The sequence below is a fragment of the Pristis pectinata genome, chromosome 7 (assembly GCF_009764475.1).
Source record: "Pristis pectinata isolate sPriPec2 chromosome 7, sPriPec2.1.pri, whole genome shotgun sequence".
Lineage (NCBI taxonomy): Eukaryota > Metazoa > Chordata > Chondrichthyes > Rhinopristiformes > Pristidae > Pristis > Pristis pectinata.
Window position 1 is genome coordinate 81,797,043 of NC_067411.1, and position 23,382 is coordinate 81,820,424.

The 23,382-nt window shown below is 39.5% G+C and overlaps 1 protein-coding gene across 10 annotated transcripts in view; it reads right to left on the reverse strand.

Moving 5' to 3' along the window:
- Positions 1 to 7,530: 7,530 nt before the first annotated feature.
- Positions 7,531 to 23,382, reverse strand: part of LOC127572438 (casein kinase I) — a 180,866-nt gene continuing 165,014 nt past the window's right edge. For 8 of the 10 annotated variants that reach the window (XM_052019701.1, XM_052019695.1, XM_052019704.1 and 5 more), the window contains 3 exons: positions 21,659 to 21,765; positions 19,221 to 19,244; positions 7,531 to 10,402 (listed from right to left, as the gene is read on the reverse strand). In XM_052019701.1, coding sequence (XP_051875661.1) covers positions 10,348 to 10,402; positions 19,221 to 19,244; positions 21,659 to 21,765 — 186 coding nt within the window. In that variant the 3' untranslated portion in view covers positions 7,531 to 10,347. The remainder of the gene's footprint in view (positions 10,403 to 19,220; positions 19,245 to 21,658; positions 21,766 to 23,382) is intronic. The other 2 variants (XM_052019699.1, XM_052019703.1) reach the window with 1 other exon arrangement.

The following is a 23,382-nucleotide window of genomic DNA, read 5'->3' on the forward strand; positions in this document are numbered from 1 at the left end:
CAGCAGACACTGGCTGAGCACTGAGTAAAAAAACTCAGTTCCATATTGCTTTAGCAATTTATTGTGTCAGCATGATTTGAGAATTTGGATCATGTGGGTGGGGCCAGTAGTTACAACCACCAGAATTGTATATAAATTGCAAATCATAATTGACTGACTTAACCTCCAATGGTCAGTTAGATTCACATAGGCTAGCAAAAGGCAAAACACTTAAGTAGCTTGAAAAAGCACATTTCCTTCAAATGGCATGTTCAATTCTCTGCACAGAGTCAAAAGGCAGCAGTGCCATTGAGTCTGCTTTGCTGTTTTGACACAGCCAACAGTAAAGCAAAGTATAAACTGTGCTTAACAGTACGTCTTCAATGTTCTAAGAGAAAGAAACAATGGCCTGGATTTGCCGTTTGTCAGTGAAATGACCATACCCGCCACTGACCTTAAAGAAAGATACCACAAAGATATAACAGCTTTGAGACGTACATTTGTTTTCTTACATACAAGCTGGAGTCTTCCACAAGGAGTCTTCTTTCTTGGTCTTAAATTGGGTATTTTTAAATTTACTTTTAAACAGTGACCAATAGTTCTAAATTCTCCCACAAGGGGAAATGTGTTCTCTACAATCATCCTGTCACGACCCATCAGGATCTTGCACGTTTTAATTATGCAATATTGTACTCTTCTAAACTCTAGCAGATTCATGACCAACCTTTCCTCACAAGAGGACACACCCATTCAAGATATTGCTCTTAACTGCTTCCAATGCATTAATATCCTTGCTTAAATGAGACCAATATTGTCCATATAAATTACAACATTGAGACCTCAGCACCGATCCCCATGGCACAATCTCATTGTGTGTTGCCAACTTGGGAAAAAAAAATTATGCCTACTTTCCATTTCCTGTTAACCTGCCATTCTTCTATCCATGTCAATGTGTTACCTCCTGCACCATCAACTTTTATATTCCATAATACAGTTTATGGTGGTACCTTATCAAACACCTTCTGAAAACCTAAGTATACTATTTCCACCAATTCTCCTGTATCCACAGCACATTCTTTTACTTCTTTAAAAAAAATTCTAGTATATTGGTCGGACATGATTTCCATTTCACAAAAACCTCCCGCTTTCTGTCTCCCTCTTGTTTTGAATAAAGGCTGTTTACAATTTACTATTTTCCAATCTGATGGAACTTACCCATATTTTGAAAAATTAAAAACCATTGCATCAGCAATCTCACTGGCCACTTCGTTTAAGACCCTTGGATGAAATTCATTAAAACCCGGAGACTTGCCAGCCTGCAAATCCAACAATTTGCTCAGTACCATTTTCCTGATGAGTGTAATTCTCCCGACTTCATTTCAATTCCCAATGTACAACTATTTCTGGGATATTGCAACTGATGCAAAATACCTGCTTATACTATTTTTTTTAACCATTATTAATTTCTCAGCCTTTCAATAGGATCAACGTTCACATCATTAACTATTGTCCTTTTTATACACAAATAGAAACCCTTACTCTCCAGCTAGAATTTTCTTGTTTTTTTTTCCTTATTAACATTTCATTTATACGTTGATGCTTTTAATATTTTGTCCAAACTGTAGCATTAGTTTTCTGGGTCAGGGGTTATGTAGGAGTAATTGTGACTGAGTATGCCATTAAAACCTCAGTTACACCTTATTTACGCTACATCCTATAGTGCCAATGGTATTTAAAAAGTTGAAATTCACGTCAAGTCACAGTGTGTTTATTGCATCTGCTAAAATTACAATAGTGCACTTGGAGGGGCTTTGCAGCTCTGAAAGCATCTGCTACACATCTACATTGATGTGTTCACTTGGAGATTCCAGCTGTCGCTTTACACTTGGTGACAATGAGTGCTGACAACTTTGCTGCTATTACAATTGCAAATTCCAGGCTATTGTCTGGAAGGAGAAGAGGGAAGTTTTAATGTACAAGAAGCCAACGTTAAGGAAAGTTGCTAATCATGTTACACAGTCACAAATGTATAGACTTCAAAACCAATGAAGTGTACTCTAGAATGCAGTTTGCTTAAGAATGCCAGGTCCTAAAAAAATATGGAGAATAACTTCCAGTAACCTAAAAGTGCAAGTGTGTGAAACTTGCAATTGATTGGTGAGTTATGTATAATCCCAGCGTGTGCTTACTTTTAATGCAGCAAGTGTACAGTCGATTTATAGCTTTGGTCCTGTGTGAATTCTCATTTATACTTTTGGAAGTGATTAAAAATGATTGACAGCCAGCTTTGGTAGCTGGGATTGGTGTGGAGCATAATTTAAAAGCTCATCTAGCCTTTCAAATGTTTCAATAAAGTTTTAAACGGGAAAAACTGACAACTTTTCTTGGAGACTGACCAGTTACAACACTTCATTGGCTGTAAAGCAATCTGGGACAACCCGCGCTTTTGAAAAGCACATGAACTTAAGCTTTTCTTCTCCCCATAAGTGCTTCAGTATCATGGGACCTTTAAACTATGCCATACCTTGCCATTCCCCTGACTTTCTTCCCATGCCTGCTCCAACACAAGACATAATTTTTGTTCTTCCTAATCACTTGATAGTGATCATGAAGTCTAGTAACTACCCTCATGGCTCCCATACCCAGACTGTTAACTTCCCCACTATCTCCATTCGCATTCCCAACACCTACATCAACTATGAACATCTATCAGACCATAAGACATAGGAACAGAATTAGACCATTTGGGCCTTCAAGTCTGCTCCGCCATTTGATCATGGCTGACTTATTTTCCCCCCTCGACCCCATTCTCCTGCCTTCTCCCTGTAACTAATTGCAATCGATTGGTTTAAATTATGCTCCACACCAATCCCAGCTACCAAAGCTGGCCGTCAATCATTTTTAATCACTTCCAAAAGTATAAATGAGAATTCATACAGGACCAAAGCTATAAATCAACTGTACACTTGCTGCATTAAAAGCAAGCACACGCTGGGATTGTACATAACTCACCAATCAATGCCCTTACTAATCAAGAACCTATCAACCTCTGCTTTAAATATACACAGTGACTTGACCTCCACAGCCGTCCGTGGCAATGAATTCCACAGATTCACACCCTTAGGCTAAAGAAATTCCTCCTCATCTCTGTTCTAAAGGAACATCCTTCTATTCTGAGGCTATGCCCCTAGACTCTCTCACTACTGGAAACATACTCTCCGCGTCCACTCTATCCAGGCCTTTCAATACTCAGGAGGTTTCAATGAGATCCGCTCTCATCCTTCTCAATTCCAGCGAATACAGGCCCAAATCCTTCTGGGAAGAATGTAGATTCTTCCCAGATCTTACATTGCTTGGTTTCTACCCAATCTGTTCCCCTTTCTATTCCTCCCACACCCTACAACCAATCTGTCAACACACTCAAGCTATATTTAAGCACAGTGGAGTATACATGTTTAATTAGAAACATCTCCTTTCCCAAGTTCCTCGAAAATATGTACTTTTAAAAAAAATATATAATCATATAGCTAAAAACATTTTACAACAGAATAAACCACGTCTACTAGTTTTCAATTATTGGCCTTATCATTGAACTGAAAGTGAAAATATTGCAAATACCCTTGTGATTTTGAATAATAGAAGCACAATCTTCATTTATTCACCTACTGTAAGTCAGCTGCTTTGGCAATAGATTGTACAAATCACCAACATTAATATCACATAACACTCACTTGCACATATTGTTACGGACTAGGTTACTACTGGTGAATGTCCCTTTAAGATAGAGCACAGTGGTGTGTGTGTGTGTGTGTGTGTGTGGGGGGGGGGGGGGGTGGGGGCGTGCTTACGTCAACAGAAGATAAATGTTTCAATAAAGTTTTAAACAGGAAAAACTGACAACTTTTCTTGGAGACTGACCAGTTACAACACTTCATCGTAATGACGTTGTTGAAGAGGTCAGTCGAAGTCAGTCAGAGGAGAGAGAGAGAGAAACACCAGCCTGCTAATTTTCTCTATTGATGGATGAGAAAAAAATAACTGTGTCTGTTACTACAACCACGTATGGAAATTGGGAGTAATCCGGTGGAGTTCACTTTGTTGCTGACCTGTAGAGGGAAACAGGTATTTGTGTGGACAGCCACGATTCGGATGCTTTTCGGGGTGAGGAAGTCACTACCGAGTAAACACTGAAGTGTCGTTTGGGTTCCATTGTGGAATATATGGATTTCGTAATTACTCTATGTTGTCTACATCTATGTTTTATCTTCAGACAACGGTGGTTGTTGAAGAAGCCTTTGCTCATGTTTCACCTTATGGCTTGTGGAACTGAACTTTAATAACCATTCCTGGACTTAGAGTTTGGGACTTTGCCACACACACACGACAAGTTTAGTTTTGGGGTTAATGTTCAAGGTTTAACATTTTTACTTCTAACATTCTAACATTTTTACTTTTATTTTTCTTATTATCATAAGTAGTTATTAATAAAGTAGTTTTTAAACAGTGAGTCATGACTCAGTGTGTTTCTTTTGTTGCTGGTTCGTAATAATATTGAAGGAAAGGTGTCTCAAACTAAATAGCATTTTAGAAATGCCAACATTTATTTTCAAGGAGGACAGATGCAATGTCATTGTTCATTCAATGAAATCATTCAATGTCTCTTTTCTGGAACGTCAGAATGCCCATGATTCCCCAAACATGTACATCCAAATAGACCAACTGTATACATGTTATGGCCTTTAAGGTCACAACTTAACCTGGGCAACATAATGCTTGTATCCTTTGAAACAGGGCATTGTTCAACTTACCATGTACTATTTTGGGGCAAAAATGCTCTCAGAGGCAATGAGGCTGTTCTGGAAAAAGAAAGGGTAATTTGTACATCAGAACATCCTTAATTTGCTATTAAGTACTTATACATTCAGAAGGCATGATTTCTGCATTAATCCATATTATTGAGTCTTTAAATCTCTCTGAACATAACTCAAGTTAAATAGTGACCTTTCACATGTGCAATACCTTAATCTACCAATATAGCATGGAGCCTCAAACAACAAAAAGAAAACAAAATTCACTAATCCATCTAATTTCACATTAAACCAGCAATAGAAATGCACAGGCCACAGCCTTCTATGGCAATTCTTTAATTAATGAGTTTAAAAGCATGCTTAAAACTTACACTACCCTCTTCATATATCTATAACCTAATTTGAAAAAGTGATATTTTTCTTGTACAACACAACTCAAAATGTACAATCAAAAGGAACATTGATATGTGTGCATTTTTTTAAAAACTGATTATGTAATAAACGCAACTCAGAAAATCTAATAGTGAAATTGGAAATAGCAGTATTTTTGAGCACTAAGCAATATTTGGCTTATAATAATAAATCATATGCAGAAACATATTCAATACTTCAAAAGCTTAAAATGTACTTATCAAGTAAAAAGCTCATATTTTGTTATACCATTGCTCAGATTGTGTTTTTAAGGACTGTTTTAAGACAACAGGAGGACAGCGTGGCAACAAACTGTTGAATACAAAGTACAGTTTACAGCAGAAAAAAAATCTACATGTCCAGATAATTATATTTTCCAACCTATACCTAAAATGAATAAGTTGCATCACACCAGCACATCTGGGAGTGTTATTCCAAATAGTCTGGTTCAGTTTCAGGCATTTGCTTGGGGGGGGGGGGGGTGGGTTGGTGGGGTTGTAGAATTTGGGGGAAGAATGGAACCTGTGGCTGGGAAACCAACTTTAATGATCTTTAACCCTGTATGTCAAAATGTCAAACTGTTTTACAATTTAGATGCAGTGAAGGAGTTAAGGGAGGTAAAAATGAAGTAAAGAGACATAATATTTTCAGAGGAAGTCGCTGAGTACCACCATGCTGTTATGAAATCGGAAAGAACAACAGAAACAAATACCTGTTAAATCCTAGTGGATCAACAGCAGATAAGACACTGCGAGTTATGCTGTGGCTATAAATGCACAGATAAAGTAACCAGGCAAGAGCCAACTTATCCAGCGAATAGCTGTGCAGAGATACTGATGGAGACTGGTAAATCAAAAGGGCTTCAAATAGGACAAGGTGAGAGATTATCTTTGCAATCACTGATTTTGATTAGAGTGGTGTTAGTACTGTGATGGGAGTGGAAATGTGAGGGATGGGATTCAAACAAGGTGTTTCAGGTAAGACGGACATAGATGGGATGGTGGAGATGGGGTATTAGTTATGAGGAAAAAGGGTTGTTTTATAAAAGTGATAATGACAGAATTGAAAGGTAGAGGGCTGTGCCTGTGGTCGAGAGAACCATTAACAATATCAGCTCATGGAAGGGCCAGGCAAGGAACTTGAGGATTTGTATTTTTGTGGGAACACAGTTGACAGAGTGGGAAGTGGATCTTGTGGACAAGTCAACTTCATAGAGGTAATGAGGGAAAACAGAAGAGCAACTGGAGAAAGCTGCCAGTTTGGGACTAGGGTAGGGTGAGGGGAAATGGAGGCAATGGTCAGATAGTCTCAACTATCGTGATAAAACTATCCACATCCCTTGTGCTTGCATTTCAATTAAGAATGGAAGAAGGAGAAGAAACATGTTAAAGTGTAAAGGTTAGAACAGAATAAAGCAGCTGGATTTCAGCACGATTTAGAATTAGCAGATGACAGCAGGAGTTGCAAGTGCTTTTGTATTTTGCCAGGTATAATAGTGAAGAACTAACCTAGTTGCCTGCCAGATCCATTTAATCTTTGTAAAGCAAGGAAAAGGAGATGAGGATTGCATCAGATGAAGAGCTAAAGTGAGAGACTAATGATGCTAATAGTGAGCAAGGCGTCAAAGATGGGGGAAAAGGATTTGATTCAGCAAATCAGGAGCTTAGTTGTAGGTCAAGTGTAGGTGTAAGTGAATTGGGAGAGAACTTTACAAAAAAGTTAGACACAGTAGAAGAGGGGTGGAGATCAATTAAAAAAAGTGATCAGTTATAGACTTGTCTGTGATTCAGACAAAAATCAGTGACTTACTCTTAGAAATGGAAAATAGTGACATTCCTCCCACTGGTCAGTGCCATCCCCAACACTACTTCAAGATAACTTTTAATGGAACAGTCTACTTTAAACTCCTCCCCCCCCCACCCCACATTAAATATGTTGTTTGAATCCTGATTGCCTGCAACTTGATTTTTCAACACCTAACCCATCCTTCTGTTCATGTTCCCACTAATGTGATTTTTTTTCCATTGTACCATCCAAAATATTTACTGTTCGTCTTTAGATTGCACTTTGCCACATTAGGCTCTGGACTCAGATTTAAACTCTACTAATGTCATGTTGAGTCTTCTCATATTTTGTGTATTAGACTTTAATTTTAAGACCAAAAAATTCATATAGAACATAGAACACTACAGCACAGTACAGGCCCTTCAGCCCACAATGTTGCGCTGACATTTTATCCTGTTCTAAGATGGATCGAACCCTTCCCTCCCACATAGCCCCCTATTTTTCTATCATTCATGTGTCTATCTAAGAGTCTCTTCGACTGCCCTAATGTATTTGCCCCCACAACCTCTGCTGGCAGTGCATTCCACGCACTCACCACTCTCTGTGTAAAAAAACTTAGCCCTGACATCCCCCTTATACCTTCCTCCAATCACCTTAAAATTATGTCCCCTCGTGTTAGCCATTGTCGCACTGGGAAAAAGTCTCTGACTGTCCGCTCAATCTATGCCTCTTATCATCTTGTACACCTCTATCAAGTCACCTCTCATCCTCCTCCTCTCCAAAGAGGTTGAGCGAGCTAGGGCTTTCCTATCCTCATAAGACATGCTCTCCAATCCAGGCAACATCCTGGTAAATCTCCTCTGAACCCTCTCTAAAGCTTCCACATCCTTCCGTTAATGAGGCAACCAGAATTCAATATTGAATATTACCTTGCGAATGCATAGAGCATCTGATTGGGATAGAAAAATTATCATGAATGATTTTCCTTATAATATCTTTCAAATAATATTTCAAGGCTTATACATTTCAAAAGAATTCTGCCCTGCTTTTTACAAAAATTTCAATGAGTGAAACAGGGGGAATGCATCACCAAAATTCAAATCAATGCTAGACACCCATACGTAATCTGAAAAGCAACATAATTTTTTGAACTTCTTACACACATGATCAAATCAAAGAGATAAACATTGGGACGAACAACAGTGCCAGACTAATTAAAAAAAACTACTTTTATTTTTACATATTGGGAAACAGGGATGTATTACATCACTTGTACAGTCAGGCAGAGTTCACTTTATTAGTATTGACAGAAAAGCAATGACTGCGTAAAATTATTGGCCTAAACTGAACACAGCTGCGTTTTCCCAATCATGACCAGACTGCATCGTCAGAAGGAAACTCTTCCCCAGGCATAAAATGCAGCACTTGAAATCTTGCCGATAAGCTTGTGTTGATGTACTGGTCTTCATTTCAGCAAACGGAAAATGGTTGATTTTTTTTTGTAAAGATTACAGTCCATAATTACATTAATATACAACAACTTTCCTTGCTATTTGTGACAACATCATGTTGTGCACACTGTATAGGCAAAAAACCTACCAACAAAAGTAAATTGAAAGTGATGCTCAAATTTATGGAGGTACAGAAATAATACTGTACTTATTTACACACATTATGTAATTAAAGGAAAAAAAGATTTGGTCAAATACTGCAGACACAAAAGTGGTTCCCTGCCCATTATGATTTGCAGTTTCATGTTAAAATATTCTAATTTTTCTTCCAGTCTTCCTACTCAAATGCAAAGAAGTTTGCATACAACGTATTCTTTGAATTTAATACATCGCATCAGACATAATCCAGAACTCGACGTTGTCAAGAATATCCAGCGCAAGATTGAAACTAAAAACCTGTATAAAACAGCTGATAAACACTGCACAACATTGGAAGTCCCAGTGATGTATTTAAACGTCTGTGGAAGCGAACTGTTGAGCAGAGGATGGAAAGCAGAATGAGATGTTTTGTAGAACAGCTGGTCTGTTCCTAATGCAGGCACTTTAAGGATTTATAGGGAAAGTACCTGACCCATCTCCAGCATCAAGTCTTTGAACAGCTGTATTTACGATAAGAAAGGAATGCTTCACATACAACTGCACAGTTTGGGTACCACAGCTATTAAATGCAATAGGCAATATTATCTGACCCATTTGTTTCACATTCTTTAGCTTTCTATCAAAGAACTATTTTATGGATTTGACGTAGTGCATCCAAGTTGCCTGGCAATACTAGATGTTAGCCAGGCCTTGCCTAAAATCCATTTAGGCCAACGCATTTGGTGTGTTAATTAGTTCATCGCTCTCATTATCCATCATCACAGGTTTAGTCCACGTCCTACCCCACAGCATACTTCAAGGCATGATAAAAATACCTTCTTACCTCCTTCGTTCTACGAGCTCTCAGAACATTCAGCTTCTATCAGTCCAAACAATACATCAGGAAGCACAGTTTACATTTTACAAACATGTCATAATATCGTACAATAAGCACATGCTGCCCTTTCTACTGAATTTCTTCTCCATTTGGAGGCAAATAAAGCAGGTATTGTTTGTACACATGAATGTCTAGAGCCATCTGATGTTGTATATACTGCAATAGTGCAATAGCCATGAATCACCACCTGCTGAATCAACCCAATTCCTTCCACAGTACCTCAAGACAGTGGCTTCTAAAAAGACAGCTGCACACAGCATAAAGTGTAATACTGAAAATTTTGTGCAGAGGTCTTTAACCAAGATAAATAAAAGGTAATTGCAGATTTCAGAATTTTCTTTGTTTCGTTTGCCCTAATTTCTGCAATTGTTAAGATAATGATAATCATGTCTTGGGTCATCAGGAAGGAAGACCAAATACCTGGCTATGCAGTTACTACAGATATATTCAAAGGAGCTCCAGGGGGACAAAAGTAATTCTCAATCTGTAAACGTTCTGAGGTTGTCACCACGAAGCACTTTACAATATTCCTGCATTCCATGTGCTGGGACCAAATCAACTCATTGTTTTTAGACAAATTGCAGCCTGATTTGGTTAAGTTCACATGAACAACTTTTGTTTCATACATTACCTGACAGAAGGTCCCTCCTTCAACCTCAAAATATGAACACACAAATATAGGATGCGACATAGTTTCAAGATGATTAAATAAAAACAGAATACCCACATAAGACAACCACCCAAATTCCTGGGCAAAAACATAAGGAAAAGTCCTTGATAAAGTCTGTTGTCACTGCAGAGATGATTGGTTTTTCGTTTATGAAGAGACAGCAGATGAACATGTAAGTAATTCTCCATGATCAGACGGCTTCCAGAGTCATTTGTGACGTTGAATAGTTTTCCTTTTTCTCCGCTTAAAGAAACAGCAGCACCTGTGCATGTTCGAGAGGAAAACAAAATCACTTCTGGAATCTAATTCAGCTATAATTATACTTCAGTCAGAGCTCTTGTAACAAAACGTTATATCGAGCCAATTATATTTTCTTAGATTCACATAAAAAAGTCTTAAATTTTATTTTGAAATAATGCAAGTATATTTCACAGAGTCAGAACAGGAAGCAACTAGAATATGTTAATAGATGTGAGCAGAGGGAAAGCAAGCATAAAGCCCAAAGAGTCACAGAAAGAGAGGCAAAACTAACCCTATGACAAGAGATAGGGAGAAAGAGACCAAGAGCTGCAAACACGACCAAGACAGAGGAATGAGAGGGTTAAAGAGAATGAAGACAAAATTTACAGCCTAAAAATGGAGAAAGGAAGAGAGCAATAGAGGATGGGGAGCAGAAGGAAGGGCAGGAACAAAAGGATCTTGTTTCTGAAACAAAAAAAAGGATTTTTGAACAAAAAAAGGATTTTTTTGTTGTACAAAAGAACCAAACAGAAACACAACTAAGTAATGGACACCGGCAGACCAGAGACAAAGGAAAGCAGCAGCATGACAACTTCTTCAAAAAACTGCATCGAATTGGGAGAAGTCGGATAAACTAAGGCTCAATGCTGGGATTACAACTGGTTCTAACTGGCATCAATGATTTGAATTCATAACTTAATTAAAATAACCAAATTTGCAGATGACACAGAAAAGCATGGGTGGTAATTAACTAATTATACACAATATAAAATTATTCAAGTAACAAATTATTAACAAACACCAAGCCAACAAATGCAAATTTAGCTAAACGCAACTCTATTCTTTTTTTAATCCTCTCAATTATAACAGTGCAATATAAACTACACAACTACACTTAATATTTCCCTGATAATGATAAACACAACAAAGGCTCACAGACAAGGGCTGTGCAGCTCCTTCCACCACACCAGCACTGCCTGATGACTGAAGTGGCCTCACCACAACACCCCACATTGGGCTTCTCACCTTCCACTTTTCCAATGGATTCCAGCAATATTCCAGCAACAGTACAGTTAATGTCCTAACACTCCAATGAATGAGCTGTCTTGTACCAACTAAACAAATCACAGAGCCTACGTCCTTACAGGTTACCACGGAAGACTGCAACTACCCCAATTGCTCAAAAAAGAACAAGATCACCATTTCCAACATACCATAGACTCAAACCGCTCATCAACGTCACTCCAAGATACTCTCCCTTATCTGCATTTCTTGTACTCCGGTGATGTGCTCCATAACTTCTCTCCACCTTGTGGTGGCTATTACAGGGGCTTCCACCCAAGTATCTCATTGCAATTAAATTGCAGTAATTATTACCCTTAGAATTGTTTCAATATCACAGAATGTATGTTCTTCACTGACACTCCCAACTGGAGCCATAACTTCATGTCTAGTAGAACTACCTTTTCCAATGCAATTCTACTACAGCCCTCGGCTCCAGGAAGGGAGCAAGAGACTTAGCGGGGGACATGAGGGAGGGTGAGAGAAGAGAGAAAAGCTGAGAGAAATATATGTACATACACATGAAATAACAGGAGCAAGTCATTCATGTACTCGAGCCTTCCCCACTATTATAACCTCAACTTCACATTCCCGCCTACCCGCAATAGCCTTCATCCCCTTATCAGGAAGCTATCTTTGCCTTAAAAATATTCAAAGATGCTGCTTCCACTGAAGAAGAGTTCCAAACACACATGATCCTCTGAATGAAAAGCTTGCCTCATTTCTGTCTCAAAATTGGTGATTTCCATTTTTAAACAGTGACCCCCAATGCTAGATTCTGCTTTAAGAGGAAACATTCTCTCCACATACATCAAGATCCTTCAGGGTCTTATGCTTCAACCAAAGCCCCCTCTGAACTCCAGTATTAACAAGCCTAGACAGTTCAACCCTTCTTTACAAGGCAACCTGCTCATTCTGGGTGTTAGACTGGTTAACATTCTCTGAACAGCTTCCAACACATCTATATCTTTCCTTAAATAAGGAAGTATAAAGTGTACACAATACTCCACCTGTGTTATCACCAATGATCTGAACTGAAGCATATGATAATCTGACAAAAGGTTTTTGACTTCAAACGTCAACTCTTTATCTCTTTTTACAGATGCTGCCTAATCTGCTGAGCATCTCCAGCATGGTTTTTAAACTAAAGCAAAATCTCCCCACTTTTATGTTCAATTTCTTCCGCAAAAAATGATAGCATTCTCTTAGTCATCCTTACTTGCTGTGTGCACATGCTAGCCTTTTGTGAATCCTGCAGCAATTCACCCAGGTCCTTCTGCATCTCAGAGCTCTGCAATCTCTCACCAATTATATAATATGCTTCTTTTTTCTTTTCCTGCCAAAATGAACAACTTCACATTTTCCCACATGATACTCCATTTGCCAGATCTTTGCCTACTCAATTTATATATAGATCAGAAGCCTCCTTATGTTCTCTTCACTGACAAACAAACTGGAAGGTAAACAAAACAAAAACAGCCCAAATAGGGAGAAAAAAATCCATAAAATATTGAACAAATTTAGAAGTCATCTCATCCCATCTTGGGATCTGGGCATCACTGGAAGAAATAGGCCTACTACATATCCCCTTGTTACTGACATGATACTTTCCTGAATCACTGCAGTCTGTGAAGTGAAGGAACTATCACAGTACTAATAGGTACTGATAGAGTTGCAGGATTTTCATCCAGAAACAATGAAAAATTGGCAATGTATTTCCCAGTCAGCAATCTGTGAGACTTTAAGGGGAACTTGCACATGGTCATGTCCCTATCATCTGTGACCCTTGCCCTCAAAGGCAGTAGGGATTCTGTGTTTGAGAAGTGCAGTCAAAGTCATCATGGTGAATGGCTGCAGTAGTTCCTGTAGATGGTATACAATGCAGTCACGATGCACTGTTGGAGGGAGTGAATGCTTAAGACACAGATTATGATCTCATTTTACCTCCTACAAGATACTTACCTACACACTTTCCAGAGTATTTGATAATGCTCAGGCAGTTATCCACACATTATTATATAAAAGGTGATGGGTAGGTTGATAGAAAACTAAACACTAACAACTGAAAAAAAAGTACCAAACCAAGTCTACATTGGAATAGGCCATTAAGCCCCTCAAGCAGGTTCTATCATGACACTATGCCGCTTGAGAGGATTAGAATGCTAACCTTCCCATGGAGGATAATGCTTTACATTGGTGACACTTAGCAGTGTTGTTGAACCTTGCACAAATATTTTAAAAAAAGTATTCCTTTCATTAACAATGTTGATGAAAATGGTTTTTGAAATACATGTTCAGAGGTGAGCCTGCAGAAGCATCCAATTTTCATATAACATCCTTTACTAATATTATATTGATTGTATTGCTTTTTTTCTTCTATGCATTTTCCTTATTTCATGATTGCAGGCATTGATATCTGTCGCTGAGAATTCACACATCTTTGCAGCTAATATCATTAATCTTTATGTGAAAATACAAGAGACAAATGGTCACAGTCAAACCTGTAAACCATGCTCCCATCCACTGACCAGTAGCATCGTGCATCTGATCTCTATCTATTTAGAGGTTGGATTTTAGCTTGGGGGGGGGGGGGGGGGGGAGGGGAGAAAAAGAGTTCCCTGATCATCTACCTTAACGTTAAAGAACTCTCAAAAGAAATTGCATTTAAGCTGTTCCTCTTAGTACTCATGATGATTCTCCACTAAGGTCTCAGCAGATAATCAAAAAAAAAATTGCCCTGCCAAATAACAGCACCAATGTTCACATCAGCTGAAAGTGCTCAATAGTTTGTGCTTTCTGAACTGCTCAACAAAAAAAAAAGCACACTGCAGAAAAGCAACTCCTTTTTAAGTTGCATCTGAAATATTATCAAAATAATTAATTATAAACAAACATGTTAATTATTTACCTGAAAAAATATTCTTTAAGTATATTACATCTGTTCCCAATTTACACTCCCAAGTTCCTGCCTAATTAAATATTTTCCCATATTGTCTGCACCTCTCCTTTTCCAAGGCAACGCTGAAGGTCAAGGAGTTATGGTCACCATCTCCTAGTGCTCTTCCACTGAGAGATCTGAAACTTGATCAGGCTCATTGCCTAGTACCAGGTCCAGTATGGCCTCTCCGCTGTCAGCCTGTCCACATACTGTGTCAGGAATCCTTCCAGGACACTCCTAACAAATTCTGCCCCATCTATCCCCTTTACATTAAGGGAGTGCCAATCAATATTTGGGAAGTTGAAATCACCAAGGACAACAACCCTGTTTTTTTTTGGCACCTTTCCAAAATCTGCCTCCCAATCTGTTCATCAGTGTTTTTGCTGCTATTGGTGGGGGGGGGGGGGGGGGGGCTGTAGAATACTCCCAATAGAGTGATCGCTCCCTTCCTGTTTCTGACTTCCACCCACACGGGCTCAGTAGATGATCCCTCCAGGACGTCCTCCCTTTCTACAGCTGTGACACTGTCCCTGATCAGCAAAGCCGCTCCCCCACCTCTTTTACCTCCATCCCTGTCCCTTTCGAAACATCTAAACCCCAGAATATCCAGCAGCCATTCCTGCCCAAGTGACAGCCAAGTCTCTGTAATGGCCACAACGTTGTAGTTCCATGTACTTACCCATGCTCTAAGTTCATCACCCTTGTTCCTGCTACTTCTCACATTAAAGTAGACACACTTCAGCCCGTCCAACTTATTGTAATTTTGCCTTTCAACTGCCTATCCTTCCTCACAGTCTGTCTACACACTACATCCCCTCGTACACTAAATGCACCAATCTATCACTCGGGTTCCCATCCCCTTGCCAACTTAGTTTAAACTCTCCCTAACAGTTCTAGCAAGCCTGCCCGCAAGAATATTGTGCCCCCTCCAGTTCAGGTGTAACTCATCCCTTTTGTAAAGGTCATACCTTCCCCAGAAGAGATCACAAGGAGCCACAAATCTGAAACCCTGCCCTCAATACCAACTCCTCAGCCACACATTCATCTGCCAAGTGAACCTATTCTTACCCTCATTGGCGCGTGGCACAGACAGCAATCCGGAGATTACTACTCGAGGTCCTGCTTTTCGGCTTCCTACCTACCTCCGTATATTCCCTTTTCAGGGCCTCATCTCTTTTCCTACCCATGTCATTAGTACCAATACGTACCACGACTTCTGGCTGTTCACCCTCCCCCTTCAGAATGCTGCGGACCCAATCCGAGACGTCCCAGGCCCTGGCACCCGGGAGCCAAAATACCATCCGGTAGTCTCATGTCTACAGAATCTCCTGTCTGGCCCCCTTATGACTGAACCCCCTATCACTACCGCTCTCCTCTTCTCCCCTCTTCCCTTCTGCGCCACACAACCAGGCTCAGTGCCAGAGACCTGGTCACTGCAGCTTTCCCCTGGTATGTGTTCCCCCCGCCCCAACAGTATCCAAAGTGTTACAGTAAACAGTATACCTGTTATTCAGGGGAACAGCCACAGGGGTACTCTGCACTACCTGCCTATTCTCCTTCCTTTTCCCGACAGTCACCCAGCTACCTGCCTCCTGCAGCTTAGGGGTGACTGCCTCCCTGTAGCTCTTATTTATGAACTCCTTGTTCTCCCTTAGGAGCTGAAGGTCACCCAGCTGCAGCTCCAGTTCCCTAACACTGTCTGTAAGGAGCTGCAGCTGGATGCACCTCGTGCAGATGTAGTTATCAGAGAGACTGGAGGTCTCCTAGAAGTCCCACATCTCACAGGATGAAAACACCATTAGCCCTAAAGCCATTTCAACTACTCTAGTCTGGCACTAAAGGAAAAAATCAAAGAAAGAAAGAAAGAAAGAAAGAAACTTACTTTACCCTCAGCCTCCTCTCGCCAAAGCCTCGGTCCCCCAACTCTAACACTGGTCCACTTCAACAATGGCCGCTCCACTTGAGCCTACCTTCTTTTTATCAGCTGCTGTTAATCACCCAATCAACTATTAACAATTTGAAAATGTGCCTCTTTTAGAGTCCTGCAAGGTGAAACTCATAAGCACAGAGACTCACATCTTTTCAAAGCTCCCACTCCAAATCTCTTTGTGATTTTTATAAATAACTTGGCGGAGGATGTGGAAGGGTGGGTTTCTAAGTTTGCTGATTATACAAAGGTTGGTGGTGTTGTGGATAGTGTAGAAGGTTGCTGTAGATTACAACAAGATGTTGATAGAATACAGACACAGGCTGAGAAGTGGCAGATGGAGTTCAACCCAGAAAAGTGTGAAGTGATGCACTTTGGAAGATCATATTTGAAGACAGAGTACAAGGTTAATGGCAGGACTCTTAGCAGTGTGGAGGAACAGAGAGATCTTGGGGTCCATGTCCATAGATCCCTCAAGGTTGCCAGACGGGTCGATGGGGTTGTTAGGCGTATGGTGTGTTGGCCTTCATTAGTCGGGGTATTGAGTTCAAGAACTGTGAGGAAATGTTGCAGCTCTATAAAACTCTGGTTAAACCACACTTAGAATATTGTGTTCAGTTCTGGTCAGCTCATTATAGGAAGGATGTGGAAGCTTTAGAGAGGGTGCAGAGGAGATTTACCAGGATGCTGCCTGGATTGGAGAGCATGTCTTATGAGGATAGGTTGAGCCAGCTAGGGCTTTTCTCTTTGGAGAGGAGGAGGATGAGAGGTGACTTGACAGAGGTGTACAAGATAAGAGGCATTAATTGAGTACACAGTCAGACTTATTCCCAGGGTGAAAGTGGCCAACACAAGGGGGCCTAATTTTAGGGTGATTGGAGGGAGTTGGGGGGGGTGGTATCAGAGGTAAGTTTTTCTCCCCCCAACAAACACAGCGTGGTGGGTGTGAGGAACGCACTGCCAGCAGAGGTGATGGAGGCAGATACATTAGGAACATTTAAGGGACTCTTATAGCCACATGAATGATAGAAAAATGGAGGGCTATGTGGGGTGGGGTGGGGTGGGGTGGGGGTTAGATTGATCTTAGAGCAGGATAAAATGTCGGCATAATATCATGAGCCGAAAGGCCTGTACTGCGCTGTATCTATGTTCTAATGTTACTTGAATGAAGTGATGTTACTTGAATGAAACATATTAGGTTGAAATAAATATTCAGTTCTAACAGACCGCATCATGAATCTATGTTTTTCTTTCAAAGAGCCACCAGCCAGAGAACACATACTGCAAAGTAAGAGCCAGGGGTTTTAGGAGTTAAAATCTTTTCAGACCACAGCTAGTAATGGTTTGGATTTCACTGCTGAAAGGGTGCTTGAAGATTTAATCATCGTTTTCAGAAGATAATTAGATAGATGTTTAAGGAAGAAAACAATTGTAGATACTGGGGAAATTGCTGGGAAATGATGGATTGGTTCTTCTAAAGGAAGATTCTGAAATGTTTCCATCTTTGTTCAAAGAAAATCATTTGAAGTTGGGTAAGTTTACAAGAAATTTGAGCACATCTTGTCATCCACCAACTTGCAGGCATGAGGGATGAGTGAACAGGCCTCAAGTTGAACATGACTATATGCTCATTACATCTTTTTATGTGCTAAATACGTACATTCATAAACTGAAGGGGTACACAAATTAACTGCAATACCAACTGCAACTACCAACCAGAACCAGAAGTCCAACTTACTGTTCTTTTTAAAAACCCATGCAATGCAGTTACACATCCACCTTTCCTGATAGAAAACCTTCCAAAGTGCTTTGCGGGAGCTGTAGTTCGAGAAAGCAGACAGAACTAAACAACACAGAGAACGTGATCCACCCTTGTCCATTATGGTGGGTTTTAGGGAGAGCCTTCAAGGAGGAGGAGGTTGAAAGATCAAAAGTTCATGGTGAGAACTACAAAACATCAGAATTAGAAGGCAGAGGGAGGATTTTCCTCCAGTAAGAAGAATGGAAACGTTCTTGCAGAGGTTGGGAACAGTGGTGATGGGATTGCAGGGCTAAAGAAGGTTATGAAGAAATAGAGAAGTATATAGATATGACAACACTTGGTATTTTCAGATATTTGATAACAGATAATCAGGCAAAAGAATGTGTTGATCTATGAACTCTGTGACTTCATTATAACTATTGTTTAATTTGCCTGACATATTTACCAAACTCTTGCATTTTTAAAGTAAAAAATCAAACAATATGAAGCTCAGAAAAACAGTCACAAAGGAGTAAGTTTAATGGGAGATGCCATGCTTGTCCCATTGTTTCACGTGTGAAGGAAAAATACTAATGTTCATTAAAAATAAGCTCACTATAAACAACATTGAAGAGTGCAGGGTCGCAAAAACAAGTGCACGCGAGGAAAGCACAGTGGACATTTTCAGTTCAAGAGCTCCCAACTCTTCACACTTTTAATGGCTGAAATCTTTCAAGTTTAAAACCAAAATAATTAGCATCTCTTTAGAGCATGAAGTTGGGAACTCTAGGTCCGTACAGTGAAAGGCAGAGATTAACAGAAAGCAGATTCAACATCACAACTATTCTTCAGAATACATTGAAGGCCAAATCAAAACTGAAGGCAGAAGTTTGTAAAGCAAGCAGAATAGTTCAACAACAAGCAGTCGCACACCATCATGCTCCGAATTTGCATTGAACAATACTGTATCCCATGAATAAAAAATTCTTAATGATTAATGTGGTCAGAAATGTAAAAATTGTTATTCAGAAAGCGATACGTAGATTTATTTTGTTTACAAGCATTATAATTGCCATGCAACTTAGTGTTTTTAAATGTGACTAAGGAGCAGACTGCACAACTCTTGTTAAGCTGAATCCATTCCTGTCTGGCTGCAGACTTAAACCACTCACCACATGTTCAACACTTTCTGGCAGCTATACAAAAAGGGAAGAAACAAACAAAAACAAGAAACAAAAAGAATCAAAACCAGACCCCACAAGTGAGAAAATTTGCTCTCATAAAAGTAAACCTATTAGCTTTCTTGTGCAAGCTTTAGAACTACAGAAGCAACACATAACAGACATCGGCCAAGAAATTTGTCTGTGCAATACCGACAACAAAAATGGTGCAGTTGATAAGTGCATTAACATGGAGTAAAGCTATTTTTAATTCATGTTTCCAGGTGTCTTAGTGCTACCATTGTATGCTTGTTTTTGGGCAAGATATTTGTATTTGCCATCGCTGTTTTTCTATTGTTAAACTCACAGCAATGCAACAGCCAAAGGTGGCCATCAGCAAGATTTTCAATCAGACTGGTCTGAATAATGAAATTCCCTATTCACTCACAGAAGAACCAGTTCTCATTGTTTCTGAGCCTTCAGGATTAATGTTATTTAAAAGAGCCAATCTCACCAAACTGGCATTCATTGCACATCACTATTTGCTCACAGCTTATTCTGCACACTGTTTATGGTGAAGACTGACACTTCCCTGTATCCACATAAAACAAAACAATGCTGCCATCCAAAGGCTATCTTCCAGCCGCAACACGCCACGTTATGAATGACATGACATTGCAAAAGACAGCGCCAGAAACCACTGGCAGCCTGATACCACATTGCAAGAGGCAGCACCCACTGCCTCATCTGCCCCGTCCCAGCACCCACTGCCTCTTCCAGCCCAGCTTCACAGGGAGCCAACACTTCGATCTACACCACTTGTCTGGATAGTTCCACTTCCACATGACAGCCTTCATTCATATCTATGACCTCATGAATTCTCACCTACAAGCTCACACATGCTCCCTACTCCACAAGACCAGACTTCATCTACTTCTTAATTAGCCCTTAGGAGCAGGCAGACTGCAGCAGCTACCACTAGAGGCTGCCCCAGTGTAGTGACTCCAAGACTACACATGTCCTTAAAGAGACCTCCCTGGTAACTCCTTCCAAGCACCTTGCTGTGACCTGGATGGTCTTTGTTGCTCCCTGAACAGACGACATCCTCCCTGCAGGTGATGTGATCCACCAGCCTCTCGAGGCTCTGTCAGTAAACCAGGGAGCATACCCCCTGTCCTTGGGGATCAATGGAGTAAGCCAGCTATCCCCAATGATCAGAAAAGTGTTGCAGGGGTTGTATGCTTGTGTCTTCAAGGGCTGGCCGAAGAGATATTGTATGAGAACAGGAAGCTGCGAGATATTGTATGGGTACTAGAAGCTGTGAGATATTTTACTAGATCTTTTCAGTAATCCCAACTGTTTCTGAAATTGTGTGGAGGGAAAATGACAATGATATTTACATGCACAACATCTTAATTAAAATAGCATTGTTGAATATTTAAAAAAAATACTTCAGGAAATATGCAATTATGTATGGACATTGGAAAATAGCACAGATAAATTTCTAGGCCACGAAAGCAATTTGCTTTTAAAAAGAACCAAAATTACAGTTAAGCAAGAATGAATCTTAGAGCCTATTTTTAATAGGTTTTAAAAGGTTTTAGAGCCTTATATAACAAAAGGAAAATCTGGCACATTTGTAATCATAAAGTACTGGTATTATTTTGTAAATAATAGATTTACTTCCATTGACAGCTTAAACCACAGATTCAAACCATTTAAATTCAAATCCACGCACAATTATACTCAATGAATTGGCATTGGGTTTCATGCTTTGTTCTGTAAATTGGGAAAAGCTGAAGAAAGCCTGTAAACAAATCTGGATACACTCATTTACAAGGCATTTTTATGCAACCAGTACCTCCTCACAGATTAATTTCAGTAACTTCAGATCTTAAACATGGTTTTGAACAGCTGGTGCAGGTCTTGTCACGTATGGCTCTTCTAGACCCACCTTCTGTTTCCTTACTTACCTCATTATCAGTTTTGCCTTGTGCCATCATCCTGTCCTTTCATTTGCCTTCCACTCTCACACTGGTCCTTTTGCTCTTTTCTCCCCTATCTTTCCTGTCTCTGTACTTGCTTAAAAGCTGCTACATCTCTCATTTATTTCAGTCCTGATGAAAGGCTATCAACCTGAAACATCAGATGTTTCTCCCCCACAGATGATATCTGACCCGCTGAAATTTCCAGGTATTTGTTTTATTCTCATTTCAAGTATATTGTTTTTGCTGTAATACAACTGCCCAGAAGACATTTGTAAAATAGTCTTAGTCTTATTTTTAAATTTCATAAACATGGATTGTTGCAATGGGGAATAGGAGGAATCATTAAAGGGCTTTAGGTCTGTCTTTCATAGAATCTTCCAATTTACAATAATCATAAAGCAATATTGGCTTGTAAATATAAAAACATACACTAATTCAGAGTGAAATAAAACATGTACATACTTTGTTTCATCCATAACTTCTACTTCAGCTGGGGCTGTGATAGGTGCATTGGAGTGTCCTGCTGTAGGATCATCTGTATTCAGTTCCCCATTTGTTGAACTAACCACCTGAAAAGCAATCAAAGCCAGAAGTAAAGATCAAAACTGCAGCTAATAACTTAAACAACTTTTCCAAAAAAAATGGTCCTAATTTTAAGCAACCATCTTAATTGGCAATGTTTAATTGTTTCTCGACATCCAATAGTTTTAAACCACAACCACTGGCTCTTAACTTACTATCAAATGCCTGTTACCCTTTCTATCTCCTTTTATTCATTTGTTCCGTTGCTAAGACAAAGAACAGGTTACGATCCTTTGGCGATAAAATACCAATCAATTAACCATCAATTATCCACCTACACAGTATGCTTTTCTTCTAGATAACCCTAACGAGCATGAGCAATGTGTGCTTCTTGTCTGGACTTGCAATGTGGACTGACCAATCTGCATCAAATTTAGGAACAATATTATTTGAATGGCTTCAAATCCTTTCACTGGGTAATTGCTTAATGCTCCAATATGATGAGTGGAAACAGCAGGAACAAAATGGAAACAAGGTTTGAAGTTTATCAGTTTCTACCCTACAGATGAACAATCCGAAGAAACCAGAGTTTTAATTAGTTTTTTTTTCACTTTTTTCCCCAGAATTGCAACATATACTATTGAAAAAGCATTGAAACTAAAACAATGCTTTAAATGTGTTCTTAATTTAAAAAAAACCTGCATTGTGTAGTAACTCCTTTAGGTCTGAAGTATTTCTAAGAAAGTATTCCAAACCAAAATTCAGCTGTCCCAGGAAAGGAAGCACAGTAGATCAGAATTTTTTTTTGCAGCATACAATAAGTTTCTACATTAGTGGGAGCTGAAAAGTGATTGGTGCAGGAAGAATCAGTCGTGATAAGTTCTAACAAATCCTCTGTGTGCATAATGTGCTTATACAAAGAAACTGCAGGGCATGTAGCAATGACATCAAACAGAATGCACTGTGAACAGGCAGTTCATGACCCATCGAAAGAGAAAGATATCCCAAAGCTGGCCTACTGCTTATCAGAAGATCATGCTTGGAGTTAGCAGGCAGTTTCTGCACATAATCATGCAAAAAGCCCAGGATTCAGGACATTTACATGCACGACACATTGCATGATGCATGTTAGAAAACTGCTCCCCGCAAGCCCAAATAAAACTTCACAGTGCCACTTCGACAGCTGTTTAAGTGCTGAAGAACATCTTGTTGCAAGAACCAAACATAGCGTTTCAATCTGAGAAAAAATAAAGTATCCCAAGGTCTTCAAACACAATGAGATTACTTATTTATGGGCCCTATCAAATAGGAAATGCTTGAAAATTTCCTCACTAATTATCGAGTGAACCTGTGTTTTCCTGCTTTTGTGGGTAAAGCTGCAGATTCTGCTCTCTCTCCTTCCACCATCTCAAACCTTTTCAGGATGCTGCTTTTAAAATCAGTAAACATGAGCTTATACTCACAGCTTGATGAAAATACATTCCCATTAATTAGAATTCATTAATAAATCAATTATGAGGCAACCCTTTACACTGAACTAGGCAGCCTGAGGAAATTGGATTGATAGTTTTTAATCTTATACTCTTACAATTATAACATAATTAAACACAAAGATGTAGAGCAAGTAGACTTGGATTAATGCTTTGGGCATATTCACTTGTTAT